The 27852-nt window shown below is 33.5% G+C and overlaps 1 protein-coding gene across 2 annotated transcripts in view; it reads left to right on the top strand.

Moving 5' to 3' along the window:
• Window positions 1-27852, top strand: part of RTKN2 (rhotekin 2) — a 69567-nt gene that overhangs the window by 17197 nt on the left and 24518 nt on the right. The window contains exons 4-7 of one of the 2 annotated variants that reach the window (XM_045568250.1): window positions 2181-2234; window positions 3611-3728; window positions 7493-7687; window positions 19447-19541. In XM_045568250.1, coding sequence (XP_045424206.1) covers window positions 2181-2234; window positions 3611-3728; window positions 7493-7687; window positions 19447-19541 — 462 coding nt within the window. Of the gene's footprint in view, window positions 1-2180; window positions 2235-3610; window positions 3729-7489; window positions 7688-19446; window positions 19542-27852 lie in introns of both variants that reach the window. The other variant, XM_045568249.1, reaches the window with a different exon arrangement.

The following is a 27852-nucleotide window of genomic DNA, read 5'->3' as shown; positions in this document are numbered from 1 at the left end:
TACTGTCCTTTTATAATAAATAATTTATTGACTGCAGTAATTCATGATATTAGAATTAACTGTACATTTAGAAGGGGCCTAAAGTAAAAGCATTTAAAGAAAAAATGTTTCCTGGCCACAATTACTCAAGTGTAAAAATTGAACTTATTTCCACATGCGTTCTTTCTTTCCAAAAGATAATTTTAAATTAAGGAACTAAAACTCCCAGAAAATGGAATGTTTATATAATTTCTTTTCATCTTTGCCTAGACTTAATGATCTCATATATGTGTATTTGTGAAAACAAAGAAAATAAAAAACAAATTCACCTTTATAAATCCATTTTCTTTGGATATTAGGATAAAAATGTGACTTTTGACCAAAATGAATATTTGCAACAAAGATTCATAATGTTTCTGATATTACATCTATAGCCAAGAAATGCCTGGGTTTACTATTTCCAGCTTCACCACTCACTGGTGAGATCTTTATAAAAGTAAAAAGAATAATTGAGATTTATTCTGATTATTTCTGCCAAACACCAAATATTTACCATATGAAAATGTAATATTTACCATAATTACACGGTGGTAATTGTGTCTGCTTATTCACTGGCTGCTAATTCAATGACTAAACCAAACTAGTACATCGAGTGCCTCTGTTTTCACTTTTGAAAACAATAGACTTCTAGGACCTGATAGCATCAAGTTAGCCATCCTACTATGGCTCTTTCAGTTTATCATTAAAATGTCAATGAAGACATTAAAAAAAGACAAAGGTAAGAATACTGTGAACGAAAACTGAGTCAACCATTTACAAAAATCTGGAAGAAACTTTTATTATTTGAAGCTGAATTAAGAAACACGGTTGATAGATTACAAATCCTTTGCTGTCTGAACAGTATGTGACCCTCTAGGAAATAGATATGAGATATCCACCTTCTCTTCTGCAGGTGACATCCACCCTCTCAGTTTAGGCATGGGAAAGGGCAAGGCTGACCCACAGGTTGTGGGTGTACAGCAAAGGAAGTCAGGGTGCATATTCCTCCCTTGATAGTGTAAATAGTTAATGCCACCATAACAGAGCAAGAACAGCTGTGAACAGGAACAGTTGTGAAATGAAATTAGTCAGCAACTGTGGTCAAGCAAGAAGAAGTGGGATCGTTGACAGGACGTCAGCCAAGGCATAATTATAAAACAGTGAAGAAGCATTTCCATTAAAATCAAGAAGAAATAACAATGTCCAATATGTCAGTATAATTTAACACAGTTTTAGCAAGTCTCACTAAAATAATAAGAATAAAAGATGAAACTGTTGAAAAGGAATAGGTAAATTGAATACTGTTTGAAGATAATAGATTGCAGACTTACAAAATGTATGGGAATTTACTGAAACACTTTGAATTAGTAAAGAATTCAATAAAAGTGGCTGGATTCAAGATAAATATACAAAAAGTGGTAGTTTCTCTTAAAACCATCTATATCTAGTTAGAAAATATAATGGCAAAAATGATCACCTTTATAATAAAACCAACAAAAAAATAAAAACATTAAATGCTCAAGAATAACCCACTTTAATAAAAACCTAAAGGTAAATGTATCATGCTACTCTGTATAAAGACAGATTATTAAATAGTTATCAGTTCCCAAATTAATTTGGATAGTAGAATACTTAAAAACATTTGGAGAGGGGGATATTGACACAATAGTTCTAAAATCCACGTAAAGAAATTAACAAATGAGATTAAGATATTTTCCAAAGCAAATATTTCTAACAGTAAAGTATATTGTAAAGGTACAATAGTTATAATAGTATAGTGTTGGTATTAGGATAGACAGTAATTGATAAGTGATTCAATAAGATCCATAAAACATAGCTGAGGAACAGACATTTACTCAGAATGACATATATGATGAATATGGCATCATAAATCAGGAAAAGAAGGATGTATACATGGAGCTAGAACAATTATTTTTTATAAGAATATATTTTCACCTCATATACCCAAAATTTGTACATAGGTGAAATAACTTTTAAAAGTACACACCATATACAATATCTAGAAAATGTGCTGTTAAATAATAACACTTTATTTTGGCTTTAATGGTCACAATCTGTTATGCAATTCAAAGGTTCATGTCACTGTAAGAAGTAAAACTTAGCAAAATTTTACTTGTCATTTCTTTTTTGTTTCTTTATAGATATTCGAATACCACTAATGTGGAAAGACTCTGATCACTTCAGCAATAAAGAACGTGTGTATGATTTTAATTTGTAATTGAAATATTTTCTTTAGTGTATAGTAAATTGGTGATTATTGGGAAAAAATCCTGCTTCCACACTGAAAGAAATTGATATCATTTGGCAGAATAAGCAGAATCTTGCTGAATTGTTGTTTTCTGATTTTAATATAAATATGTAGCAATTGCTTGATACTAATGAAGATTATGCATATCTAGTGTACGTTTAGTTGTTGATAGGAACCTGTGCAAGGATAGTAAGTTACGGATTCGGGGTGGGGTGAAGGGAAGGAAAAAATATGGAACGAAAGAAAATGTTTAAGGAAAAGGTAAAGGCAATATTTCTCTTGTTTGACCAGAATCTGGAAGATCTTTTCTGCCTTATTTTGTTAGTTTAGATATATTTAACGGGATGTAAAAGGAAAGATTTTTAGTTTTTAGCTTGATCTGATTTTTTTTTTGTCAGCATTTTATGGCTTTATAGAGTCTTCACAAATCCATGTATTGCTTAGGTCATAGAAGTTAACCTCAAATGATTTCTAGCTGTTAGAGGCAAAGCAGGGAAGATATGATAGATAATCCTTTATCTTTCTTGTCTATTGTGATAGCTTTGTTCCTCATACTTTAAAATCTGAATCGTATTGAGCATAATTAGTTTTATATGAAGAATTTAAAATCAGGTTAGTGTTTGTTATTCAATTAGGAAATTAATTTACTTTACAAAGGAATACATGTGGGAATTAAGTAAATCTTTCTGATTACTAAAGAGAATCAGTTTTTCTGAAGAGATACATTTTCTCAGTAGTGAGGATTTAGTCCTTTAATCATCTAATACTTTTTAAAACAGCACCAAATTAAAAGGCCCAGCAGCTGTGTTTTCCCATGTCTAATTTTTATTGGTTTTGTTTGTTTGTTTGTTTGTTTTTGTGGCTTCCTCTCTTGCTGTTAGTTTGGTGGAAAATATTTTGCTGTTGTTAATATGTCTCTTAACCTCTTCTAATAAAAAAAGTCTTTTTCTTAAATAGTCTTGGAAACCAAAACCACAGAGGTAATATATATATGTATATATATATATAATAAATTTGCTATTAATTAAAGATTAAAGAATTTTCTAGAAATAAAATTTATTAATTTGGTGGTTTCTTTAGGCTGCTAAGAGGCTTTATATTTAACTCTATTTTTGATACTTCCTTGTTTACTTGTGTTCTATTTGGATAAGGTATTCCTATATACTAACAGCAAAATCACTATAGAACGTTAAGGATTACAAGAGACAATGTATGAAAATAACCTATTAAACAAATATTTAAGCTAATTTTCATTGTCAAGTAGACTTTAACATAATGTCGTGATTTATATGGATTGTTGCTTAAAATGTTTTTCTTCTCTAGGATCTCAGCGCTATGCCATTTTTTGTTTATTCAAAATGGGAGCCAAGGTTTTTGATACTGACATGGTGATTGTGGATAAAACAATCACAGATATATGTTTTGAAAATGTAACCATATTGTAAGTATTTTTTTAATCTTCAGAGAATGAAAATAATCTAAAATTCTGCTTTTTTAAAAAGAAAGACCTAAATATTGAGTCTTTGAATTCTTTTTGAAGCATTAAGATTTTTAAATGGTTAAAATGATTTTGAAAGTTACTTTGTTCAAAAGAAGGCCATTTCTACATTTTCAATTTTCTGACATAAAATAAAATGGAAATCTTATGATTAGTATTAACAGTAAATATTTGACTCATTGGATATAAATTTTTAAATTTTATATAAATATTTATAGTTCCATTATCCACTAAGTTATGAATACAATAGAATTTTCTTGAACATTATTTAATGTAGAGCAAAATTGGGCATAAAACAGGTTCTTCCATCTCATATATGAGAGTTAGTTACAGAAATACTAAAATAGTGTAACAACTTCATAAGATAATACTAAAGTATATTCTGTAGGAAAAGCACTTTGGTATAATTTTGGAGTGTTCTTTTTCTGATGGTGCACTTCTTTCATGTACTCCAAAACGATAAAAAAAATAGGTGATCATCAGGGCTGTTTTTATTGCCCCTGTTCTTTTACAGGCTTATTTTATTGTGGTAATAATACAGAACCAGAATGAACTCCTCAGGTAGCCATAGAAATCATTTTTAACTAACATAAGTTTTTCCTGGCCTCTTTCAAAGTTTCTTTGGGTCTAAATCAATGTGAGATTTGTATTCTTTTCAGACTTTTAAACACACTATCTTTGTATCTAAATGTAGCTAATAGACTATTAAGACAAAATAAATATATGTGTTTTTTGTCATTTTCAGTTATGGAATTAGACAGTTGAGATTTCAGCGAACTAGTTTTGCCACTCACATAACGTTAAAAAAAACTGTAGCAAACCATATTTTGTGACTTCTGGTCCAGTGTCCCATAGTAATAGTATACCACGAAAAAATCAAATGCATTGTTCTGGTTTATAAGCAGTAATGCAGACCTTCTTACAAGCTGTATTAAACCAAAGAAATTTATTTAGGGTCCAAAAATATCCCCAAATGCTTATATAATTGAGGCTAACAAATATTTTTTCATAAGTTATCTGAATACATTTATTCTCATTATCAACTACTGTTAGTGAATTTTTTTCTGCCAAAATTACCCTGTTAATGGGCTCTTTTCTTCACATCACTTGGCTATTGTTTGTTTTTACCACAAGGACAAAAATCAGGTTTTTTTGTTTTTTTTTTTCCTGGAGAAAGAACAATGCGAGTTACTTGGGAAGACAACACATGATTTATAATTTTCTAAAAATTCTGTAAATATTTTAAATTATTCTAAAAATAACTGCTGACAAATGTTGTAAATGTTTAAAAATGTGCTTTTTGTTATGATAATTGTTTTTAATAAGTATTCAATATTTATGAATTTCTGGTTTTCCTCTAAATATTGAGACATTTGTTAGTCATTAACAGGAATACTGTATGTTTAAAAGTTGCCAAATAATAAACTATAAAAATATCTAGAAGTTATTCCTTGGATTTAACCAAACTATAGATAGTCCATTTATATGTTAAAATGTCTGTGCTGCACTTTTAAAATCTCTGAGGCTGATGGATCTTCCATCTGCAGGCAACATCTGCTGCTGATGGACCTCTTTTGCAGTCTTAAGTGTATTTTATTGTTAGTAACACCACCATAATCTTTTATGCTAAAGGTAGCTCATTGTGTATGAACAAGGTAAAGCCAATCTTAGCATTTGCTAAAATTGCAGAATTTCTGCATATTGGTTTAATAAATTTATATTGAGTACCTTCTACATTCCAGGTTACAATGCTAGGGTAAGAATACAAAGATCACCAAGACAGCACCTACCCTCAAGGAGTTCATGCTTTGAAGTATATCCCTTTATATGGTTTTTATGTTTTGTTTTTCCCCCTATATAACAATATTCTGAAATATTGTTTGCAATTATTAGGTACAAAAGAGGGGCGGGGTGGGGGCACAGTGGTGAGTAGACTGTAATTGACTCTTTATGAAGAATAAATGAAAACTAAAGTTTCAGCAGATTCTGTTTTGGAGGAATAGTCATTTTAGGAAATTACACATATAAATTCCTTAAAAATAGTGGTATTAAAGGAATGACAAGGAGAAATAGTGTTGGCAACAAAATGACCAGAGCATTTTATTCTTTTACTTTAAGTAATATGCCTGTAGATATTGGTTAAATTTAGTTAAGATTGCCCTAGTTATGAAGCTGATAGCTCTGAAAGTTGCAGTGACCCTCTCAGTCCATTTAGATACTAAATAAATGGAAGGAGATTCTTTCTCATTAACATACATTAACATAAACTTATTTCAAATGCTGATTTTATTTTATTTTTTCCCATAAATTTTGCATTGATTGAAGAGATTTTGCAATCTTCTCTGGGCCTCTCACAATCTTTATTTTTATAATAAAATACATTTTATTGAGTATATTTATTTACAATATATAGTATATACATTTGTATATTTGTATACAATATAGTTTACAACATAATGTTATAGGACACATAGGTAGTAAAATGGTTACTAGTTATTATAGTGAAGCAGATCAACAAATCTGTCATCTCACACAGTTACTATTTTTGTGACAAGAGCAGCTACAATTTAACAAAAATTCCTAATATAATATAATTTTATTAGCTTTAGTCTTCATGTTGTATATCTCTAATCTTTTTTATCCTATATATCTACTGTTGTTTGTTTCCTTTGACTGACATCTCCCCACTTCCTCCCATGCCACTCCTGCCCATGGTAACCACTATTTCATTCTCTATCTCTGTGTATTTGAGCTCTTTTTTTAATTCCACATATAAATGAGATCATACAGTATTTTTCTTTCTGTGTCTGGCTTATTTCACTTAGCATGATATCCTCCATGTCCATCCATATTGTAGCAAATGGCAAGACCTTTTCTAAAGCTGAATAATTCTCTATTATGTGTTCTATTACTCTGTTCATTCATCCACAGATAATTATTTTCATATCTTGGCTACTGTAAATAATGCTGCAGTGAACATGGGAGTGCATTATCTATACTTACAAGGTGATGATTTCATCTCCTTTGGGTATAAACCCAGAGGAGGGATTGCTGGGTCATATGGTAGTTCTATTTTTTTTTTTTTTTTTTGAGACAGAGTCTCACTTTGTTGCCCAGGCTAGAGTGAGTGCCATGGCATTAGCCTAGCTCACGGCAACCTCAAACTCCTGGGCTTAAGCGATCCTCCTGCCTCAGCCTCCCGAGTAGCTGGGACGACAGGCATACGCCACCATGCCCAGCTAATTTTTTTCTATATATATTTTTAGTTGGCCAGATAATTTCTTTCTATTTTTAGTAGAGACGGGGTCTCGCTCGGGCTGGTCTTGAACTCCTGACCTCTAGCGATCCACCTGCCTCGGCCTCCCAGAGGGCTAGGATTATAGGCGTGAGCCACCGCGCCTGGCCTGGTAGTTCTATTTTTAATTTCTTTAGGAACCTCTATACTATTTTCCACAATGGCTGTACCAACCTCCATTTCCACAAACAGTATACTAGGGTTACCTTTTCTCCACACAGTCCCCAGTTTTTATCTCTTTTTGATAATAGCCATCCTTATGGATGTGAGATAATATCTCATAGTGGTCTTAATTTGCATTTCCCTGATGTCAAATGCTGATTTTAAATGTTATGAAAACATCTAAGAATGTTATAATTCTGTTTTCTACTGAGATAAATTTCTAACGTTATGAATGCCTTGTTTTTAGTAGTGAAGCAGGGCCAGACTTTAAGATAAAGGTGGAAGTGTATAGTTGCAGTACAGAAGAATCTTCCATAACCAATACACCAAAAAAACTAGCTAAGAAACTGAAAACATCTATAAGTAAAGCAGCAGGAAAGAAAATCAATTCAGTGCTTCAAGAAGAAGATCATGAAACATGCTTGCCCTTCAGTTCTACTATTTTGTAAGTTTTCTAATGCAATATTTATGGTAACATAATATAATTATACATTTGTGGTATTTTAAAGCTTTGTATGTGGAATATATGCTTACATTTTAAATGGAAAAACATCCTGAAGCAGAAACAAAACTTGGTTGACATTTACCCAGCTGAAGTATCCTTAATACCTTACTTTAAAAAGGTAGAAAGTTTGTTGACAGAGTGTTTTTAATGATTTGGAATTCCAATATATGATGAGTGTCCCTTACCCAAAATGCTTGGGACCAGAAGTGTTTCAGATTTTGGATTTTTTCAGATTTTGGAATACTTGCATATATATAATGAGGTACATAATGGGATAGGACCCAAGTCTAAACACAAAATCATTTATGTTTCATATACATCTTATACACGTAGTCTGAAAGTAATTTTATACAATATTTTTAACAATTTTGTGCATGAAGCACAGTTTTAACTGTATTCTGTCACATAGAGTCAGCTGTGGAATTTTCCACGTACAGTGTCATGTTGGTGCTCAAAAAATTTCAGATTATGGAGCATTGCAGATTTTAGATTTTTGGGTTGGGGATGTTCAACCTGTATCTCCTCAGAAAGATGAAATGTTTCTCTTGAAAAATGACTACATATATATGTGTGTGGAAGTATTTGCTACGTATCAGTCTACTAATTGAATTTCTATATGTCATGCTTTATTCTTATGGATTTTTAAAAATATTTTATCTATTTTTAACAAAACTACGTTATCATTATCACACCTAACAAAATAAAAAATAAGTTCTTAATATCATCTTATATCTAGTCTATATTCAAATTGCCCAATTCTAAAAAAGTCCTCTTGTGATTTGTTTGTTCAAATCGGAATCCAAACAAGGTCTATAGTGTTACCTTTAAAGTGAATCTTTTAAGTTTCTTTTAATCTGTTACAATGTCCTGCCCACTTTTTTCTTGCCATTATTCATTGAAGAAACCAGGTCTTACAGAATTTCCCATATTTTGCGTTTCTCTGATTACATCTTTGTGATCTTTTTAAACAGCTTTTTCTGGCCTTTGTGTTTCCTATAACCTGGCAGTGAGACCTAGAGGACTGATTAGGTTCAGATTCTCTTTTAGGGCAATAATAATTCATACTTTTATATGTACTTTCTACTGCCTTCCATTAGGAGGCTTTGTCTTACTTTGGGTAATGTTAAAATTGATCAGTGGGTTTAGGTATTGTGAGCCTGTTCCATCCATTATAAAATTCCCTATCAATCTTTTATCTAATGGTTTTAGCAGCCATTGCTGATCATTTCTTATTTCATTATGGATTATAATTTGCTTACTTTCTAAATCTTTCCTGCATTTTTTCTTCTAAAGCAGAATAATGCAAAGAACTTTTTCTCTGATACAACTGTGATAAAATTGGTAGAGAAAAGGGAAGAAAAAATACTTGATTCTTACATTCACCAAATTTTAAAACAATAAGTTGATATCCTAGCAATCTTGGAGGTGATCAATGTTGTTTTATTTAAACTCTTGAATTTTTATATATTTGTGTTTTAATCTATTGTAGTTATATTCTCTTTGATGCCCAAATTGTTCATCAGTGGGAAACCTTCAAGCTGATTTCTACATCCTTTTAACACAACCTGATTTTGATAGCTTTTTTGCTTTCTCACACAGTAAGATGTTCCCTTTTCATCTTGCATTTTCTGCAGGGGCTTAAATCACCATTTCTCCAAGGGGCCCTGGTTTCTTTTAGATACTTTCTTTAAACATTGTGTTTGTTTCTTCACAAATAGTTTTATGTTTATGTTTCTTTGGAACACGGTTGACCAGGCTGCATTCCTAGAATTTCTTTGCTTGTCTAGTAGAGTTGGCTCTTCAGCATGTCAATAACTTTACTGTAATTATAAAAAGCAAAATATTTTAGATATAGATCCTGGAAATGTCAAACATTAAAATGTAATTGAATTACTCCTTTCATGTCAGATATATTACATGTGAAATATGCCTTGGCACTCTAGCATAGTGACTTTCAATCTATTTTGATTGAGATTCATGCTAAGAAATACATTTTACATCATGACTGAGTGCACAGTTACATAAGCAGGTAGATTTTATGAAGTATACTTAACCTAATTACTATTTACAATAGAGTATCAAGCATTTTCTTATTCTATCGCTTTCTGTTTTTAAAAAATACTGTATGTGAATCATTAAGTTGATTTCATGGTATATGTATGAATGGGTCCCAATCCACAGTCTGAAAAACAGTCACAGAAGATGTAAGTCTTTCCACTACAAATGTCATTTAAAAGGGGCAAGGGACCTTTACTTGTCTTCTTTTAGATTTACGACCATCTTAAACACTTTTCTACAGTAAGATTATTTCAAGGATTTGCTGGAAGTCACTTTAACCCTAAAGTAGTGGAATTATTTCTTTTTGATGATTAGATAATTCTATTTCCAGGTTGAAATAGATTTTAGAACAGAAAGAAACCTTAGAAGTAACCACCTAGTTTAGTAATTTTAAAATTTTTTAAGCAGTGAAACTCCCTATTTTAAAAAATTACAGGACTATTAATTTCTATTATCCAACTAAATGATACCTTGGACAAGTTACATTTTTCCCTGGGCCTCAGTTTTCTCATATGAAAGATAAAGATGCTTAGAAACAGCCATTTCTTTTAGAAAGCTCCTTAGAGACATTTCTAGCGTTTCATGCACCTTTGAAGCATGTAAAAACAATGAATGGACTTCTAAAATAGTTTAAAATTTCATTGTTTGGCCGTGAATAGTTAATATTTTTATTCTGTCATTTATTACTTGTGTCACCTGAGACATTAATTTACTATCTGAGTTTTTGGTTTTCCCTCTGTAAAATGGTATATGACAATAATAATAATAATGATAAAATAATATCTAACTCTATAGGATCATTATGAGATTCACTAAGATAATTCAGGAACTTGGAATAAAGTAAGCATTTAATAAATGTAGCATTATTACCATTATTGTTATTATTTTTACTATTCCCAGACCAGTGATTTTTCTAAGCCTTTTTTAAAACTCACACTGAAGTCTTGAGTGCAGAAACTTGACGTAGGATTATAAAACATAGCCATATCTGTTTTCACTTATAGCCGTGTTTATAATTTTATAGGAGAAGATCATCTAAGTGATGTTAGAGCCTATCTTTAACCAGTATTTCTCTTTGAAGCTTAGAGGCATTTTTGAGAATAACATTATTATATATTAGGTTCTTTTTAATAGAGACAGGTATATTTATCTTAAATGTTCATTGTCCTTTTCAGGTTTTATCATTCTACTTGGTTTATCCCTGAGTCTAAACACTGATGTTCTTTATGAACATTTCCCATGAAACTTGTATGCTATTTGCTTATTATACCATTAAAGTTGGTCAAAAGATAAGATAAAATCTTTTACACCATTTCACCAAATCATGTTCTCCTAATGCCAGCATTCTAATGACCTTCTAGTGTGAATCCAGTTATACTAGCTTAACTCATAGCCCAGGACTGCTCTTACCTAATACTTCTTTACCTGACCACTTCAGCACCATGATAGGAGTTTGAGAATAGCATTAGTAATTAGCATGCATAAGGTGATCAATTTTGTTTAATAGCCATCTGTGTTAATGTGACAATTTCTGATATAGCTTTCAGTCTTTAACCAAAATGGTCACATATAAAACAATACATATCTTCCCTAGTAATATGACGTGTGACCAAATATAGCTGTTTTTCCTGACAAGTGTGCATTTTTTTAGACTACTATTTAAACTAGTCATTTATTTTTTCATAACATTCCATCTCCTCCAAAAATGTTATAACAATTGGCCTATTTGATAGAAAAAAATGTAGCTGATTAAACTTTTGGGAACTCAATATTAGGGTTGGCTAAAAGGAATGAGTGTAATGTTTTAGAAAGAAAATGTTATCCTGACAAGAATGTTTTAAAAGTGAGGTCATTGTTGGTTTTGGAAGCATTGGCATTGTAATTAGTCATGGTTTAAAAATGAAGTTACTTGAAATACCATCATAAAGTATTATTTGATCTGAAAGAAGACAGTGAACATTTTTGGTAATTTTTAGTATGCTCCCTGATATGATTCATTTATTCATTTTATTTGTTGAATTTAGCACACTAAAATTCCTTTAACTAGATTTTCCCAGTGCCTCTAATAGCTGAATTATTAATAACTATTTTATGTTCTTTGATAACTATTTAGTACATTTTTCTTCATTGTATAAATAACCATCATTTTAAACAGTCATCTTATAAAAACTCGTAGAATTGAGAGTGATTATTTTACTTGACAAAAGATGTATTAAAATTTTTAAGAGTAAGCCATCATACTACATTTTAAATAAGATTGAAGTTACAAAGCAAGTGTCCTAACACTTATCTAGAATAAATGTATTATTTATGTTTTTAGGAACAATGTTGTTAAAGATAAGGCAGTTTTTAAACATAACTAAGGAATTTTTCAACTACTGCATATAATAAATTATTTATTCATTTAATCATCTTTGAAATGATTATTTAGCAGTTATATCATGTAGTACATTCAAAGGTTAATAAGTCATGGTCCCTGTACTCAAAATTTTTTGCAGTAAAAATGTGGTCACTATATATCTGTTTTAACAGAAAAAGTATCTTAATTTTAAGATATTTCTTAATGAAGTATAAAGGCAGTATGGTGTAGTGGGGTTCTTTTTCCAATATACCTCTTGCTAGGTACAGGCAAATCAGTCACATTCTCTGAACATCAGTTTCTTCATCTGAATGTGGACCCCAAAATATCTGCCCTGCCTACTACCTCAAGTAGTTATTTTGAACTTTAAAAAATATTTTGCTTGTCAAAGTGCCCTAAACTGCACATATTGCTTTGCATGCAATTGATTTTTAGGGATGGTTTTCATCCTGTTACCACTTAACCACGTTAATTATTTCATTAGAAAAATAATATAAACTTGGGGAATAGAAGCTAGAAGAGAAAAAAAGTAACTCATGATTCAACCACTCTAAACCACGTAACTTTTATCATTTTGAGCTGATATTTTCCAGCCTTTACATAATTATTTTAATGACTACACTATCAGTTGGCTATATCAGTTTATTTAACCATTGTTAGAGGAAGTTATCAATAACTTTTTTTATATTGTCATTTTCAGATGTGTCACTCACTGGAAATAGAGGTAAATGTCTTACATATTTACCTTAAATTAGTTAAGGAAAAAATATCTTAGTCACAATCATTTCTTAAAGCCTGAGAAAAATTTTAAACATATGATTTGGTCATTGCATAATTTTAGCCTATTCTGCCCCACAAATTGCTTTCTAAACATGCCACTTCTCCAGTGCACCCAACGTAAATGCACAGCCTATACATAGTTTCTTTCTGTGCATGCTAATAGCATTGTTTTGTATTCCACTGTAAATTGGAATGACTCTTCCTAAGGTGAAGACTACTCAAATGTTTTTAGTGTTCAGTGAAAATAAATTACAATGCCACTCTTAATATAAACCCCAAAAGTTTCTTCATTCATTCTTTCTCCCACCATTTTGGATATTTTTCTTGATGAACTTAACATACATGTGTCAAGACTAATACAGGTGTTAGTCTATATAATACCTTGATCTCTCAGTTTCATGACCTCCTTGCCTCCGGTGATACTGTCTTCTCATCCATTTCAGCCACTGCCCCATGATTGTACCCTAGATCTTGCCATTACCAATAATTGCACACCCTCTAAAATCTTTACAGTAGGTATCCAGTTACTCTCTACCATCTCCCAAATTCCCAGCTTTTTCCTTCACTGCTCTGACTCCACCATAGTGTAGACTACATGATTCACCATTTAATTCTTTCCTAGCATCTCTCTCCTTTTGTTGTACTTACCTTGGAAAAACTCCAGTCTTGGTTAAATCTCACTTTTAGGTCCTTTGCATATGCACTGATGAGAAATAAATGAGGAAGCTGGAGAAAAACACAGTCGTACTGGTCTCACTTGAAACACATGATCACTAACCTTAAGTGAGCTCTCAATATAACTGAGCTATTCTACTGTTTCCACAGCCTTCTACTTTACCTCTCTTCAAGGTAATTATTTCATATGCTATTCTCTCTAACCCGCTGTATTCCCTCTCCACTTGTCTATTCATAGTGGATGACTTTGTTTCATATATCATTGATATTACTGAAGTAATCAGAAGAGAACTTGAGTATCCTCCATCCATCGAATCTACCAGCCTACTTGCATCCATATCTATGTTTGCTGTTTCCTCTCTTGTGAACCTCCTTTGCCTCATCTAAGGCCCATCTACTTGTACACTAGATTCCATCTTCTCAGTTATTCAGAGATAGGCTCCTGCACATGTTTCCTCCTCTCCTACATCATCAACTTATCTTCTGCATCATTCCTGCAAACATACAAACATGGTAAAATACCTCCCGTTTCATAGCTATCCTTTACAGAATATAGTTTTTTATATTCCTGTCTCCACTTCCTCTCCTCCCATATTCTCTTGGACCATTTCAGTTGGCCTCTCTCATATTACCTCCATCGCATCCTCAGAAGTTTCTTGTCAGAGTCAGCAGTGATCTACATGTTGCCGCATCTGATGGTCAGTTATTGGTGTTCTTCTTCTTGGACCATTCAGCATTAACACAAATAATGACTCTCCTTGAAATAATTTTTTACTTGCCTTCTAGGATATCACTTTCTTGGTTTTTTCTTCTGTCTCCTTGACTGTTTGTTCCTTGCCTGTCTCCTTTGTTCATTGCTCTTCAACTTAAGCTGAATTGATAGACTCCTTGTGTCCCAGTGTTTGGTGCTTGGACTTCACTTAACTTTCTGACTTTCATTAAATTTCATTTATATACTAATAATGTCCAAATTTATTATCTCCATACCTATTCCTCTCCTAACTCCAGACTCACATATACAGCTGATTACCCTAGAATACATCTAGATATTTAAAACAATCTCAAACTTACTTGCCCAAAACTAAATTCTTACTTCCTGTACCTGTTTCTTTCTCAGTCTGTCTCATTTCAGTTAATAACAATTCCATTTTTCTAGTTGCTTGGACCAAAAACCTTGAAGATATCCTTAATTCTTTACTTTTACATTGCATGTTCACATTAAGTCAACTCTAAGAAAATATCAGGATTCTCTTTTTTTTTTTTTTTTTTGAAGACAGAGTCTTACTCTGTCACCCAGGCTAAATTGTTGTGGTGTTAGCCTAGCTCACAGCAACCTCAAACTCTTGGGCTCAAGCCATCCTCCTGCCTTAGCCTCTCAAGTAGCTGGGAGGCCTGAGCCAGGCATGTGCCACCACACCTGGCTTATTTTTTCTATTTGTAGTTGCCCAGCTAATTTTTTTTCTATTTTTACTAGAAACGAGGGGCAGCGGGGAGGGGGGTGTCTTGCTCTTGCTCAGGCTGGTCTCGATCTCCTGACCTCAAGTGATCCTCCCACCTTAGCCTCCCAGAGTGCTAGGATTACAAGCATGAGCCACCACGCCCGGCCAGGATTCTTACCATTTATTAATATCACCATTCTACCACGACTACTTTATCCCAGGTCTGCAGTAGCTCTTACCTAGTCAATTGCAGTAGACTCCTAAGTGATGTTTCCATGTTTACTCTTGGCACCTGTGCTGTGGTCTGTTCCCCACACAGCAGCCAGAGGGATCATTTAATTATGATACAAGTCAAAAATTACAGAACATGCCTCTGCTCAAAACCCACCATTTGCTTCACATCTCACTCAATAAAATCCATTGTCCTTATCATGCCCTACCAGGACTGCAGTGTATATAGTGTTGCCCCCACTTACCTTTTGGGCATTTCATATTACTCCCTCTCTCATTGTACTGTAGCCACACGGACCTCCTTGTGGCTTTTCACACATGCTTAGCATATGCTCACCTTCGCCTTTATACCTATTGTCCTCTGCCTGAAATGCTCATTCTTCTGTTCTGATGGCCCATTTCTTTCTTTCAGGTCTTTGCTCAAATGTTACTTTTTGCTGATAGACCTTGCTCCCCTTTGTTCATCTGAAATAACACTCTCTCATCACCTTCGTTTCCTTACCATGCTTTACTTAGCCTCATGGACTTGATAAAATTATACATTCATCTGTGTGTCTTTCTTCTTTTATAAGAGAGAAGGACTTCTCCCCGTTACTCCTTCCCCCCATTTTGTTGATTATTGTAGCCTCAGCACCTAGAACAGTGCCTGCCAAATGCAGGCAACTCTTCTATTGATTGTCAATAATCGTTTTCTGAAAATAACATTCTGCACTAAAATGCTAACAGGGAGTCTATTTCCCATTATCTTAATTGAGATAATTTATAATGCTTTATCAATTCAAAACTCTAATCTAGTTCTCTGAAATATAGTTCCACAAAACCTATATGTCAGGGACAAATTGTCATGTTGGGATAATGCTTAACATGTTACACTCTGATAACCAAACAACTAATGTGATTTTTTTGGTTTTTTTTTTTTTTTTTTTTTTTTGGAGGAGAGGGACAGAAGGGGAACAGGGCAGGAAGGGAGACATAGAGGACTAATAGAATTGTTAATTAGCAATTTTGTATCTAGTAATAGTTACTTTTCCATTATACTTACTGTTCTCAATTACTTTCTTTCTCCACAGTTTTTTTGAATACTTCCTTAACTTTTTTGGGACTCATTGTGTAAACACTAGGCAAAAATAAGAGCTAAGTATGAAATTCACTGTAGAATGTATTCAAGATAAGTGAATAATAGCAGAGAATGTTCCACACTGTGAGGCTTTGCCTCTCAGTTCTAGCAGCAGTGGAGATTTATTGATACTTAGTAAACTTTTCAAAAAGTCTGACATTACACCAATTGTATTCAGAGTGTAACTTGAAATTTTACTTGTGCATTTTGTTGTAAAAATTTATTTTGAGATTTAAAGACAAAAACATAAATTAAAACATTGGGTATTGAGAGATATCTCTGGTCTATAATGGTGGTTTATTAAAAACTAATAGGCAAGGAGTACCAGTCTATGAAATATGCTTTTATTTATTGAATAGGCTCATGTATGCATTGCATACCTACTAATGTATGCATGGTTCTTCTTTGTAATAAAAATTTTATTAAAGATTTAGTAAGAGACAAAGGTTTATGAAACATATCACCTGGCACAATTAATAAAAATTCCTATCAGACATCAATCTCCTCTATATTTATGTCATTTTTTTAATGTACTCTGATGTTTTGCATTTTGAGATTTAACTATTTTGGAAAATAAATAATAAAACCAAGAAAAGTAATGAAATAAGATTACTAGCACAGCAAATACAGTTGTTATTGAACAAAACTTCACTTTTTATCACCACAGAAGGTACCAGGATATGAAATTCATCACCAGAATTTCTAGATATTTTGGCAAGAGTGCTATTTTAACTTAAGTACCCTAAAGGGAGCTATAATAAAAAGAAAAAAATTGAATTAATAGTGAAGTCCTCCATTTTCCTTAATTATTGATAACACCCCCAAATCTTTGAAGTAGATAGCCAGAAGAGGGAGATTTATTCTGTCAGAAATAAGCAAAGCTGGACACTAGCTAGAGTGGTAAGCGTAGATTTTAATCAGTAATGTACTATTGCAATAGGGAGAACAGTCTGGCAAGAACTGCGCTCAACTTTGATTTGTGTGGAGATAATTGGACGTTTTAAAGGGAGAATGAGGAAATAGGGAAGGGGTGCACTGGGCTCAGTCAGAGAAGTAAAAATTTCCAAACAGTGGGAGGGTACTTGGTCCACGTACAACTGTCTGGACATGCTAGCTGGTACTTAGTGAAGTGAGGCTGCTACCCTCCCACAGAGATTAGGAGACAAGGACTCTTTCTTCAGGTCTCATCTGAAACAAACAGTAGATTCTTTGGACAGCCTTGAATTTTCTCAGGCAAGCATTTTAAGAGGGTCTAAGGGCATCCTAGGAATGCACGCTTAAGCTGTTAGAGACAATGTTAGTGTTTTGTTCAAGTCTTTATAGGCCACGGTTGAGGTCTAGTTGAGAAGAGGGCTCAGAGGAACCAGGCTAGAGTTTCATCAAGAAGACAGTCTTTGTTCCTGGCAAATTGATGTAAATCAGATCCTATCATTTCCCTTAACAACTTTCCATGACTTCTCATTACTCTTAGAATTAAATCCACCCTTCTTTCTGGGCTCACCAAGCCCTGGCCTAGGTGATCCAGTCCCTGCCTGTATTTCCAGCCTTGTGTTGCACCGTGCTTTCTGCTTGCTGCTGTGCTCCAGCCACACTAGTTTACTTTACTCCCTTCGTACATGCTGTCTCTTTGCTTGGAACACTTTCCTGCATTCTTTGCTTGGCTAGATCCTTTTATGACTGTCTACCTGTTACCTCCTTGGAGAGATTTTCCCCAATTCGCCTATCTAACATAGGTCTTCAGTTTTCTCATCCCCTTTGTTTCTTTCAGAGAAAAAGTTGCATTACAACTTGCAAATGCTGATATTTGATTTATTCCTCTGCTTATTTTTTTTTCTCCTCCCTGCACCAGAATATAATGCTGAATCTTGTTTACAATCTAATATCCATCTCCTAGCATAGGACTTGGCACATTTTAGGTGTTCAGTAAATATTTATTGAATGAATAAATGGACACCCTTCAGAAAAACATTTGTGTGAGTTAAAACAAATAATTTGCAGATTTTATTGACAAAATATCAAAGAAATAAACATACCAAATTGATTAACATATTGACTATAAATCTGTCTTCTAATCTGAAATTTTTTGTGGTAGAATATACATAACATAAAATTTACCATTTTAAGCATTTTTAAGTATACAGTTCAGAGACACTAAGTATGTTCACATTGTTATACAATCATCACCATCATCTAGAACTTTTTCATCTTCCTAAACTGAAATTCTGTACCCATTACATACCAGTTCCCCATTCTCCTAATGCTCAGCCTCTGGCAACCACCATTGTACTTCATCTCTGAATTTGACTACTGTAAATACCAATTATAAGTGAAATCATATAGTACTTACCCTTTTGTGACTGGCTTATTTCACTTAGCATAATGTTTTTCATGGTTCATCAATGTTGTAGCATGTGTCAGAATTGTCTTCCTTTTTAAGGCTGAATAATTCCATTATATATATACACCACATTTTGTTTTTCCACTCATCCCTGGATGGACAGTTGGGTTTTTTTCACCTTTTGGCTGTTGTGAATAATGCCACTATGAAAGAGGGTGTACAAATATCTATTCAAGTCCATGCTTCCAGTTCTTTTGGGTGTGTACCTAGTAGTAGAATTGCTAGATTATATATCAATAGTAATTTTATTTTTAATTTTTTGAGAAACTATCATACTGTTTTCCATAGCGGCTGCACCATTTTACATTTCCACTGGCAATGCACAAAGGTTCCAATTTCTCCAAATCCTAGCCAACACTTGTCATTTGGTGTTTTTTTGTCTGTTTTACTAATAGCCATCCTAATGGGTGTGAAGTGATATCTCACTGTGGTTTTGATTTGCATTTCCCTAGTGACTAATGATGTTGAGCATCTTTTCATGTTTTTATTGGCCATTTGTGTATCATCTTTGGAGAAATGTCTATTCAAGTTCTTTGCCCATTTTTAAATTAGGTTTATTATTTTGTTGTCAAACATCTAAATATTTTACATAATAGAAAACATACAAAAATGCTTAAAACATGTCTTCTTTCTCACTATTAGTGGTGTAAAGTATAATTTGCTAGCTCATACTACCCTAACATTGGAAAGTGCTGATGATAATTTCAAGACCCATAATCTGTCCATTAATGGAAATGGTAAGTACATTATGTATTTTACTTATTACATATATCTGTACATATGTGGACAGTGATAATTTCTAATTTTAATATTTTCCCCCAAATGGATATTGGCTTAAATAATGTAGGCATGAGTGATTCTGTGGGTTCTTTCAAATTTGTCTATCCCCTTTCCACAAAGGAAAAAAAGTTTATTTTCCTTTCTCTATGCTGAGATTTGTTTGTGAGGCTAACTTAGAGCAGAAAGTGTTCAAGTGTTCTTGACTTGAAATTGATGTCTTCACCACTCTTGTACCTGAAAATTAAAGACCTGTCATTTTAAAATTGGAAATCAAGGAAACCAACCCTTCTGTTGATAGGAAGCAAAGGATATAAAAAAGAGAAGGTAGTGCTAAATTAATCTTAACCCCTTTCTCTCTGGATGATAGTGGTAGTTGCATTAATAGTTTATCCAAAAGAAATATATAGCAAAGTGAAGAAGGGGGGGTTAGGTGATTAGGAAGGGTTGTAAAACTTAGCATGAGCACTCTCTACTCCTCCAGATTATTTTGCTTGTGATGAATAATATAGAGCAGTGTTGGTAAACTAGTTTAGAAATGTGATTTGGATTATTTACTTCTATTGGTTTTCTGAGGCAAAATATGTAAATGTGTACTGTATTATACTTGCTGTTGTAAAGATGGGTGGCTATGTACTGATGAGATTGCTAATTTTATACCTACCAATGTTTTTTAAGTTTCACAATAAAAAGTAACATTAAAAATAGAGAAAAGTTTGTGAAATGTAGTTCAACAAATAATTCTGAGATGAATATCTGTATAACTACCTCCACATCAAGAAATAGAACATTGCCACCACTACTTTCCCTCAGTTACCCTAGGTATACATGTATCTAAACTTTTATGGTATTGCTTCCTTGCATTATTTATGGTTTTACCACTGTGTGTGCTTCCCTAAATAATACAATTTAGTTTTAGCTGGTTTGAACTTTATGTGGATGGAATCAAATTACATCATCCTAGTGATTTGCTTTTTGTTCATCATTTAGTATGTATGCATTTCATTGCTTATAGTATTTCATTGTATAATAATATCATATATTTATTATATTGATTCAATTATTTTTAATAGTTACAAAGTTCTTCAACTTTTCTTTCTTGAGTTAGTTCCAGTAAGTTATATTTTCATAGATACATATCCATTTGATCTAAAATTTGATGTTGACAAGCATTAAATTTTCTACAATATCCTTTTCTGTATTGGATGTCTTTAGCCTCTGTAGCATTGTTCCCCTCTTTTCTTTGCTGGTGTTGGCTTTTTGTGCCTTCTCTGTATTTTTATTCTCATTTTTACAATACGTTGGTCAGTTTTATTATTCACTAGTGTGTTCTATATGTGCAAATTATTTGTTAGGAATAATGACTGTAGTCTGTATATTCTATATTACTGCAAGAGGTATGATGAGATCTGCTATGATTGTGGATTTTTCTAGTTCTCATAGTTATGCCTATTTTTGCTTTATATAATGTGAGCCTTTGTTATATGATGAATATAATTTTTAAATTTTGTATTTTCTTCTATTCTTTAACCTCAAACTGTACTTGCTTTTATGTTATAAATGTGCCTCTTCAACCAGCATTATATTGGATTTAAATTTTTATAGAATTTGACAGCCTTTTTTTACCAAAGCTTTAGTCCTTTTGTATTTAATATCAAATAGCTATATATCTGGAGTGAAATCTACTATAACTTCTGTTTTCTATTTGTCCTGCCTGTTCATGGTTATCTTGTTTTGTTTTGTTTTTGTTTTTGATTTTGGTTTTGTTTTGGAGACAGGTCTTCCTCTATTGCCCAGGCTAGAATGCCATGGCATCAGGCTAGCTCACGGCAATAGCAAACTCCTGGGCTCAGGCGATCCTCCTGCCTCAGCCTCCCAAGTAACTGGGACTACAGGCACGTGCCACCATACCCAGCTAATTTTTCCTATTTTTAGTTGCCCAACTAATTTTTTTTTTCTATTTTTTTCTGGAGATGAGGGGTCTTGCTCTTGCTCACACTGGTCTTGAACTCCTGAGTTCAAGTGATCCTCTTGCCTCTGCCTCCCAGAGTGCTAGGATTACGAGCTTGGTGGCTCACAGCTGGCACATTTTGTGTGTGTGTGTGTGTGTGTGTGTGTGTTTTACCTTTTTAAGGATTGATTACTTTTATCTTGTCAGTTTTTCCCCTGTTCTAATTAAAGTTATACATTCTTTTTCTCATCTTTTAGAAATTATCCCCCAAAATGTCATTAGTCATACTTACTAAAGTCTAAAATTAAAAGATAGTTTAATTGGGATCTGGGATAATTTTTCTTTCTGTTTGAGGTATAATCCTTAGAATTTCTTTTAGTATATTCTGCTGGTATTAAACTTCTTGGTTCTTTTTGTTTGTTTGAAGATGATGTTATTTTGCTTCATTATTGAAAGGTATTTTTTTTTACAAGATATAGAAGTCTGGCCATTTTAATTCTTTCTGAATATTAAAAATATAATTGCACTATTTTCTGGCTTTTATTACTGGTTGTTAAAAATTATTTATCATTGTGTTACTTCTGTGAATGTAATCTTTCTTTTTATTTTCTCTTTGATTTTCTAAAATTTCACTGTGATATATTATGTGTAGAATTTATTTTTATTTATGCTGCTTGGGACTCCTTGAGCATCTTTAAGTTGTTGACTGATGTACTTCATCTGTTTGGACAAAATCTCATGTATTGAGACAGCCCATGCTCCATTTTCTTGTGTTTCTCCTCTTGCATGTCCATTAAGCCTATTTTAGTGTTTCTCACTGTATCCTTTATGTTTCTTGCCATTTATGATGTAGTTTTCATCTTTTTGTCTGTCTTTGGTGCTTCTGTGGATATTTTTATGACCTTTCTTCCTTTCTCTTATTTCCTCTGCAGCTCTGTCTGATCTACTATTAAACCCATATACTAGGTTCTTCATTTTAGTTATCATGTTCCTCACCTCTAGTAGTTCTATTTGACTTTTTCAAATCTTCTGTGTCACTTTCTATACACTGAATACATTAATATTACCTTTTATGTTTTTAATAAAAGAGTAAGCATAGTTAGTTTATAGTCTGTGTCTAATAATTGAGATATCTAAAGTCTTTCTAGGTCTTTTTTTTTTTTAACTAGTTCTCACTCATGGTATCTTGAGTCCTTGAATGTCTGGTTATCTTCATACATCTGTACATGTAATTGAAATTTTGCATATTAGGAATAAATTGATGCCGGGTATTTCTATTTGCTTCTGGCAGGCACCTGGAGGTACTGTCAGTCCAGTCCCACTTTATGCAAGGACCATGTCTGAGTGTCTCTGGACTCCTCCCAACCCAAACTCTACTCCCAGCCCCAGACAATGGGAATTTGGATAGCAGGGTTGGTTTATATCTAGTTCACCATGACATTGCTGGTGATCTCTTTGGGATATCAGCTTAGTACGCAGAGAATCTCTAAACTGATCCTTTGGGCAGACCCTGGACTTTGATTTTTCTCTTCTCCCTCGTCTTGCAGGATAATTAAATCATAAGTTCAAATTTGATGGGATTGGTAAATGCTTTCAGGACAGACACAGCTTCTGTGCTCAATTTGGTGGTTTTCATTCATCTTCAGGTTTGTCCTGGAAATTTCTTATAGTGTTGTTTGGGGAATATTTTTACAATATATTTTATTTGGCATTTTTAGTTTTCATAGGGAAGATTGGCCTGAACAGTCTGGCCTGCCATCACCAGAAACCTAAAGTCTGCAACAGTATTTGCATTATCAGTTTTATCAGGAAATCTGATAAACAGAGTTTGTTGTTATCCTATTTTTATCAGTGTTCTAGAATTATTAGTACTATCACCATATGTTTAGTGCCTATAATGTGCTAGAAACTGTTCTAAACATTTTTAAAGCAGTTTTTACTCTTAACACTTTGTGAGGTGTAGTTATAAGGAAGCATTATAATAAAGTGATTAATAGTGGGGATCCATAGCTCTTAGGTTTATATTTTAGTTCTACCACTGGCTAGTTCTGTGACCTTCACAAGTTCCTCATTGTATTGTCATTTATATTTTACAGGTGGGTAAAACGCAGCTTAGAGAAGGTAACATGCTAGATCACGTAGCTAGCAAGTGGTCGAGCCAGACTTTAGACAGTCCACGACAGGTTGTGTTCCCTGTGCTGTGCTTTGCTGTCGGGCAGGATTACTATTAAAGTACCCAAAGACCAAAACATTATGATGTGTGAAGATAATGGAGTTGATGAAAGGCCCCATTCTTTCAAACAAATCATCTGAAAAGTAGTAGAAAGGAATAAAATTCACAAAGGGAGCATCAATTTTAGCAGTGATTCCTCAGTTGTCTTCAGTGTCCTGTAAGATATTACTGGATTCTCCTTCAACAGAATACTCATGGGCAAGTAAGCATGGAAACTGTGTGTTATAGCTCTCTCAGAGAAACACAGGTCATGCATATTAAAGACTGTGAAAAGACCTGTGCATAAAACAATAAAAACCCAAAACTGTTGACATTGGAACATGTAGATTTCACAGAACAAATTTTAAGAAACACCAAACTGTATGCTTCTTTTTATGTAATAGGTATATTCCTAAGAAGTATGTATAAATCAAAATTAAGTCTTTATGTTAATATATAATGGGTTTTTTAAATAAACTTATGCCAATATCTACCAAATACTATAAAATTAAGAGGAGATACAAGGTTTTGAAAAATTATAACTCAATTTAATTGTTCCTGTTATTGAAGGAAACAGCCCAAAGGATATCTTAAGCTTTATATTTGCCATCAAGAAATTTTTATACTTTTTATAAGATAATGAAACCACATTATGAAGTGACTGAGTCACGCAGAACTGAGATGTTATCTGGATTCTTTCTCCTGCCTATTTTGTTTTTGTTGTTGTCGTCGTTTTTAAGCTCCTTTTTGTTCCCCATTTGAAACTATGGATGAACTAGTTAAAGCCTTTATTTTCTGTTTCATTTCATCTTGTCCTCATACCTCCCTTAGTTAGAAAAGAAAAATTCAGTATTTTGATTGATATGTTGCACAAGCACTGAGAGGCAGCATTGAAAAATGGAAAAGGTGTGGTTTGAGGAGTGAGAATACCCTGGATGTGAACTTATGAGAAGCATCTTACTTGATTTTCATAACAACCCCCCTACTTAAGATAGGTGATATTTTTAAAAATGAGAAATTAATATTCAGATAGGTTATGTGAGTAGCCTATATGCCATATTTCTTGTCAGGAGTATAGAGAAGCTTTAACTCTTTTTATTCCACAGTGGTCCTGAGCTGTAAAGAAACCTAGGTTAAAAGTAACAGGTGATTGCCAGATATGTGGCAAGGACGTCCATTATTCCTTCTCAAGGACTACAGTCAGGAAGGAATTAATTTTCTTGGCATGCCATGAAATCTGAACTTATTTTACCAGACACACACATTGTTACATATGGTATTTAGGTTCCAGATGATTATTGATTGTACAAACTTATGGACTGGTCTGAGATTCTAATCATCATTTATGATTCTATTCCTTTAGGAAGTTCATTCTAACTTAAAAACAACTAACTTACAGATATTTAGAACATAAACCATTCATAAATCTGAGATTGCCTATATTTTTAAAAATTTGCTTTCAAACTTTATAGATCACAAAGTTGATTTTAGCATGTATTACTGAGGTGTATGCTTTTGTAGAATTTTTGTTTCATTTTCTGCCTATTTTAGGAAAGATAACTGATTGTTTTTATTTGTATCTGCATTTTGGAATCATTGAATGTACTGTGTGTGTGTGTTTATTTCTCCCACATCAGGCCCCCCTTTCTTTCTAAAAGATAGCTTTAAAAAGATACTAATAAAAAATTTTGAATAGTCTCAGAATATTTGTTATGTGCTATTCTATGGTAGAATATTAGGTAGGGAAGTTATTTAAAACTTTGTTTTACTTTGTACTCTTCATTTAGGCTGTTCTTTTTCCTTTAACTGGTGCCAAACATTGGCTACCTTGCATCTATGTATTAAATAGCTGTATTTTTACCAAATTTTTTTTTCAGAGTAACTAAAGCTTTTAGGGAAATAGTAGTTACAGCCAATGGCTATCCATTTTATAGGTACTACCAACAGAAGTGCATTGAGAACTTTAGAAATCATTTTTGTGTGGTCCAGTGTGAACTAAAGATCATGTTAGGTTTTTATTTACACCCTGATGCACAGAGTAGATTACTTAATGCTTTCCTCCATACACATATGAAAGCTATATACCTCCCTGCATACTACATCAAAGGAGTGTCTTAATGTTTTTTTAAATAACTTTTTTAAACAATCTGAAGCTTATATAGAAAAGTTGCAAGTTGAAAGTCAAGATTTTTTTTTTTTAAATTAGAGATGAGGTCTTGCTATGGTTACCCAGGCTGGCCTCAAACTCCTGGGCTCAAGTGATTCTCCTGCCTCAGTCTCCTGAGTAGCCAGGACTACAGGCATATGTCACTATACCCAGCTTAAATCTCCAAATCTTCCCTCCCGCAAAAAAAAAAAAATATGAGAGCAAGTTGTTTACGTGATAGTCTGTTACCCCCAAATATGTTAATACATATTCCCTACTATCAGGACATTTGCCTACATCATCACAACTCTCCAAGTCAAGAAACAAATATTAATGTATTACTAACCTGTAATCCTCAGCCTCTGTTCAAGTGTTGCCCATTGTCCAAATAATGTTCTTTATGGCAAAAGCAGACCCTTGAACAACATGGGGTTTGGAGTGCCAATTCTTGCACAGTCAAAAATTCGTATGTAACTTTTGACTCTTCCAAAACTTAATTACAAATAGCCTACTGTTGACTGGCCTTCCTGATAACATAAATAGTCAATTAACACATATTTTGTATATGTATTATTTACTATATTGTTATAATAAAGTAAGCTAGAGAAAAAATGCTATTAATAAAATCATAAGAGAAAATTATTTACTATTCATTAAGTGGAAGTAGATCATCATAACCATCTTCATACTCATTGTCTTCACATTGAGTAGGCAGAGAATGAGGAGTGCGGGGGCTTGATGTTGCTGTCTCAGGGGTGGCAGAGGCAGGAGAAAATACACATATAAGTGGACCTATGCAGTTCAAACATGTTGTTCAGTGGTCAAATATGCCCTATTATTAGATTTTCAATTTATACATTGATTTATTTATATCAGTAGAAACTCACATTTTCTATTTTTCAGTGTATCATAATGTTAACACATTACATTGTTTATTTTGAGGTTCAAGTTTTCCCCAGCTTGGCCAGTGGGAACCCACTCAAGATGGCTCTGTGTCTTTTTGACACATTCCCGTCATTCTTTTGAGCACTTCCATGCTTTATGGCATATTGAGATATGCCAGCTAATCATGTACTTTGTCTCCCCCATCCCTGGAATCAGCCATTTCTCCAAGGAACCCTGGATGCCCTTCTGACTTGACTTAGGGCCCTGACACACTGTTGTTCTGAGTCTGACACATGTGTAAGTAAATAAGATTCTGACTCTGATGGCTGGGCTCCTGCCCAAACGTGGACACTTTGCTTATTCTTCTTGGGTTATGGCATCTCACATCAAGCAGCCACCCCCCCATCACCCCCATAAAGACCCTCCTCACTCTGCTTGGGCCCTGACTCCCCCACACCAGGCCATCCTCTGAGTAGAGATTCTCCCTGAGCTCTAATGCTCCACCTCAGGCTATCGTTGCACAGGGACACCCTCCTCACCCTGCTTCGTCGGGACAGACTCCCCAGTCTAGGCTGTTCCTCTGTGTAATTGACCCCTCAGCCTATTCAGAGCTCTCCTACTAACCCTTCTCAGCCTGCTTGGGTCCTGCACCCAGTCCTAGCACACCACAGCTCCTTCCACAGCCCTGGCACCGACACCCATGTTGGATGCTCTACCTAATGGTTTATGACTGAATTGTTCAGTAAGAGAAGGGGAAGAGGAGGGGCCAAAAATGTTTATTAAATTATCTTAAGTTGTTCTTCAAAATAATGTTTTATTCAGAGGATCACCTTGCTAATTATTATAATGGAAATCAGAGCAAAAAGTAAAATTTGACAAATATAAATTATTTTGTTAGAATGTTTTTATATTAAATGAGGTTACTTATATTCGCTGAACAATCTCCATTGAATAATTACTGTAAGATCAGACAAGATCAAGAGACTAAATAGTTGATGCTTATTCCAGCTGATAAGATGGTATAAACTTATTGATTTAATATCATCCTGTCCTTTTTACTTTATTATATTTGATTTG

This window comes from Lemur catta, chromosome 14 (genome assembly GCF_020740605.2).
Source record: "Lemur catta isolate mLemCat1 chromosome 14, mLemCat1.pri, whole genome shotgun sequence".
Lineage (NCBI taxonomy): Eukaryota > Metazoa > Chordata > Mammalia > Primates > Lemuridae > Lemur > Lemur catta.
This window is presented reverse-complemented; position numbering and strand designations above follow the sequence as displayed.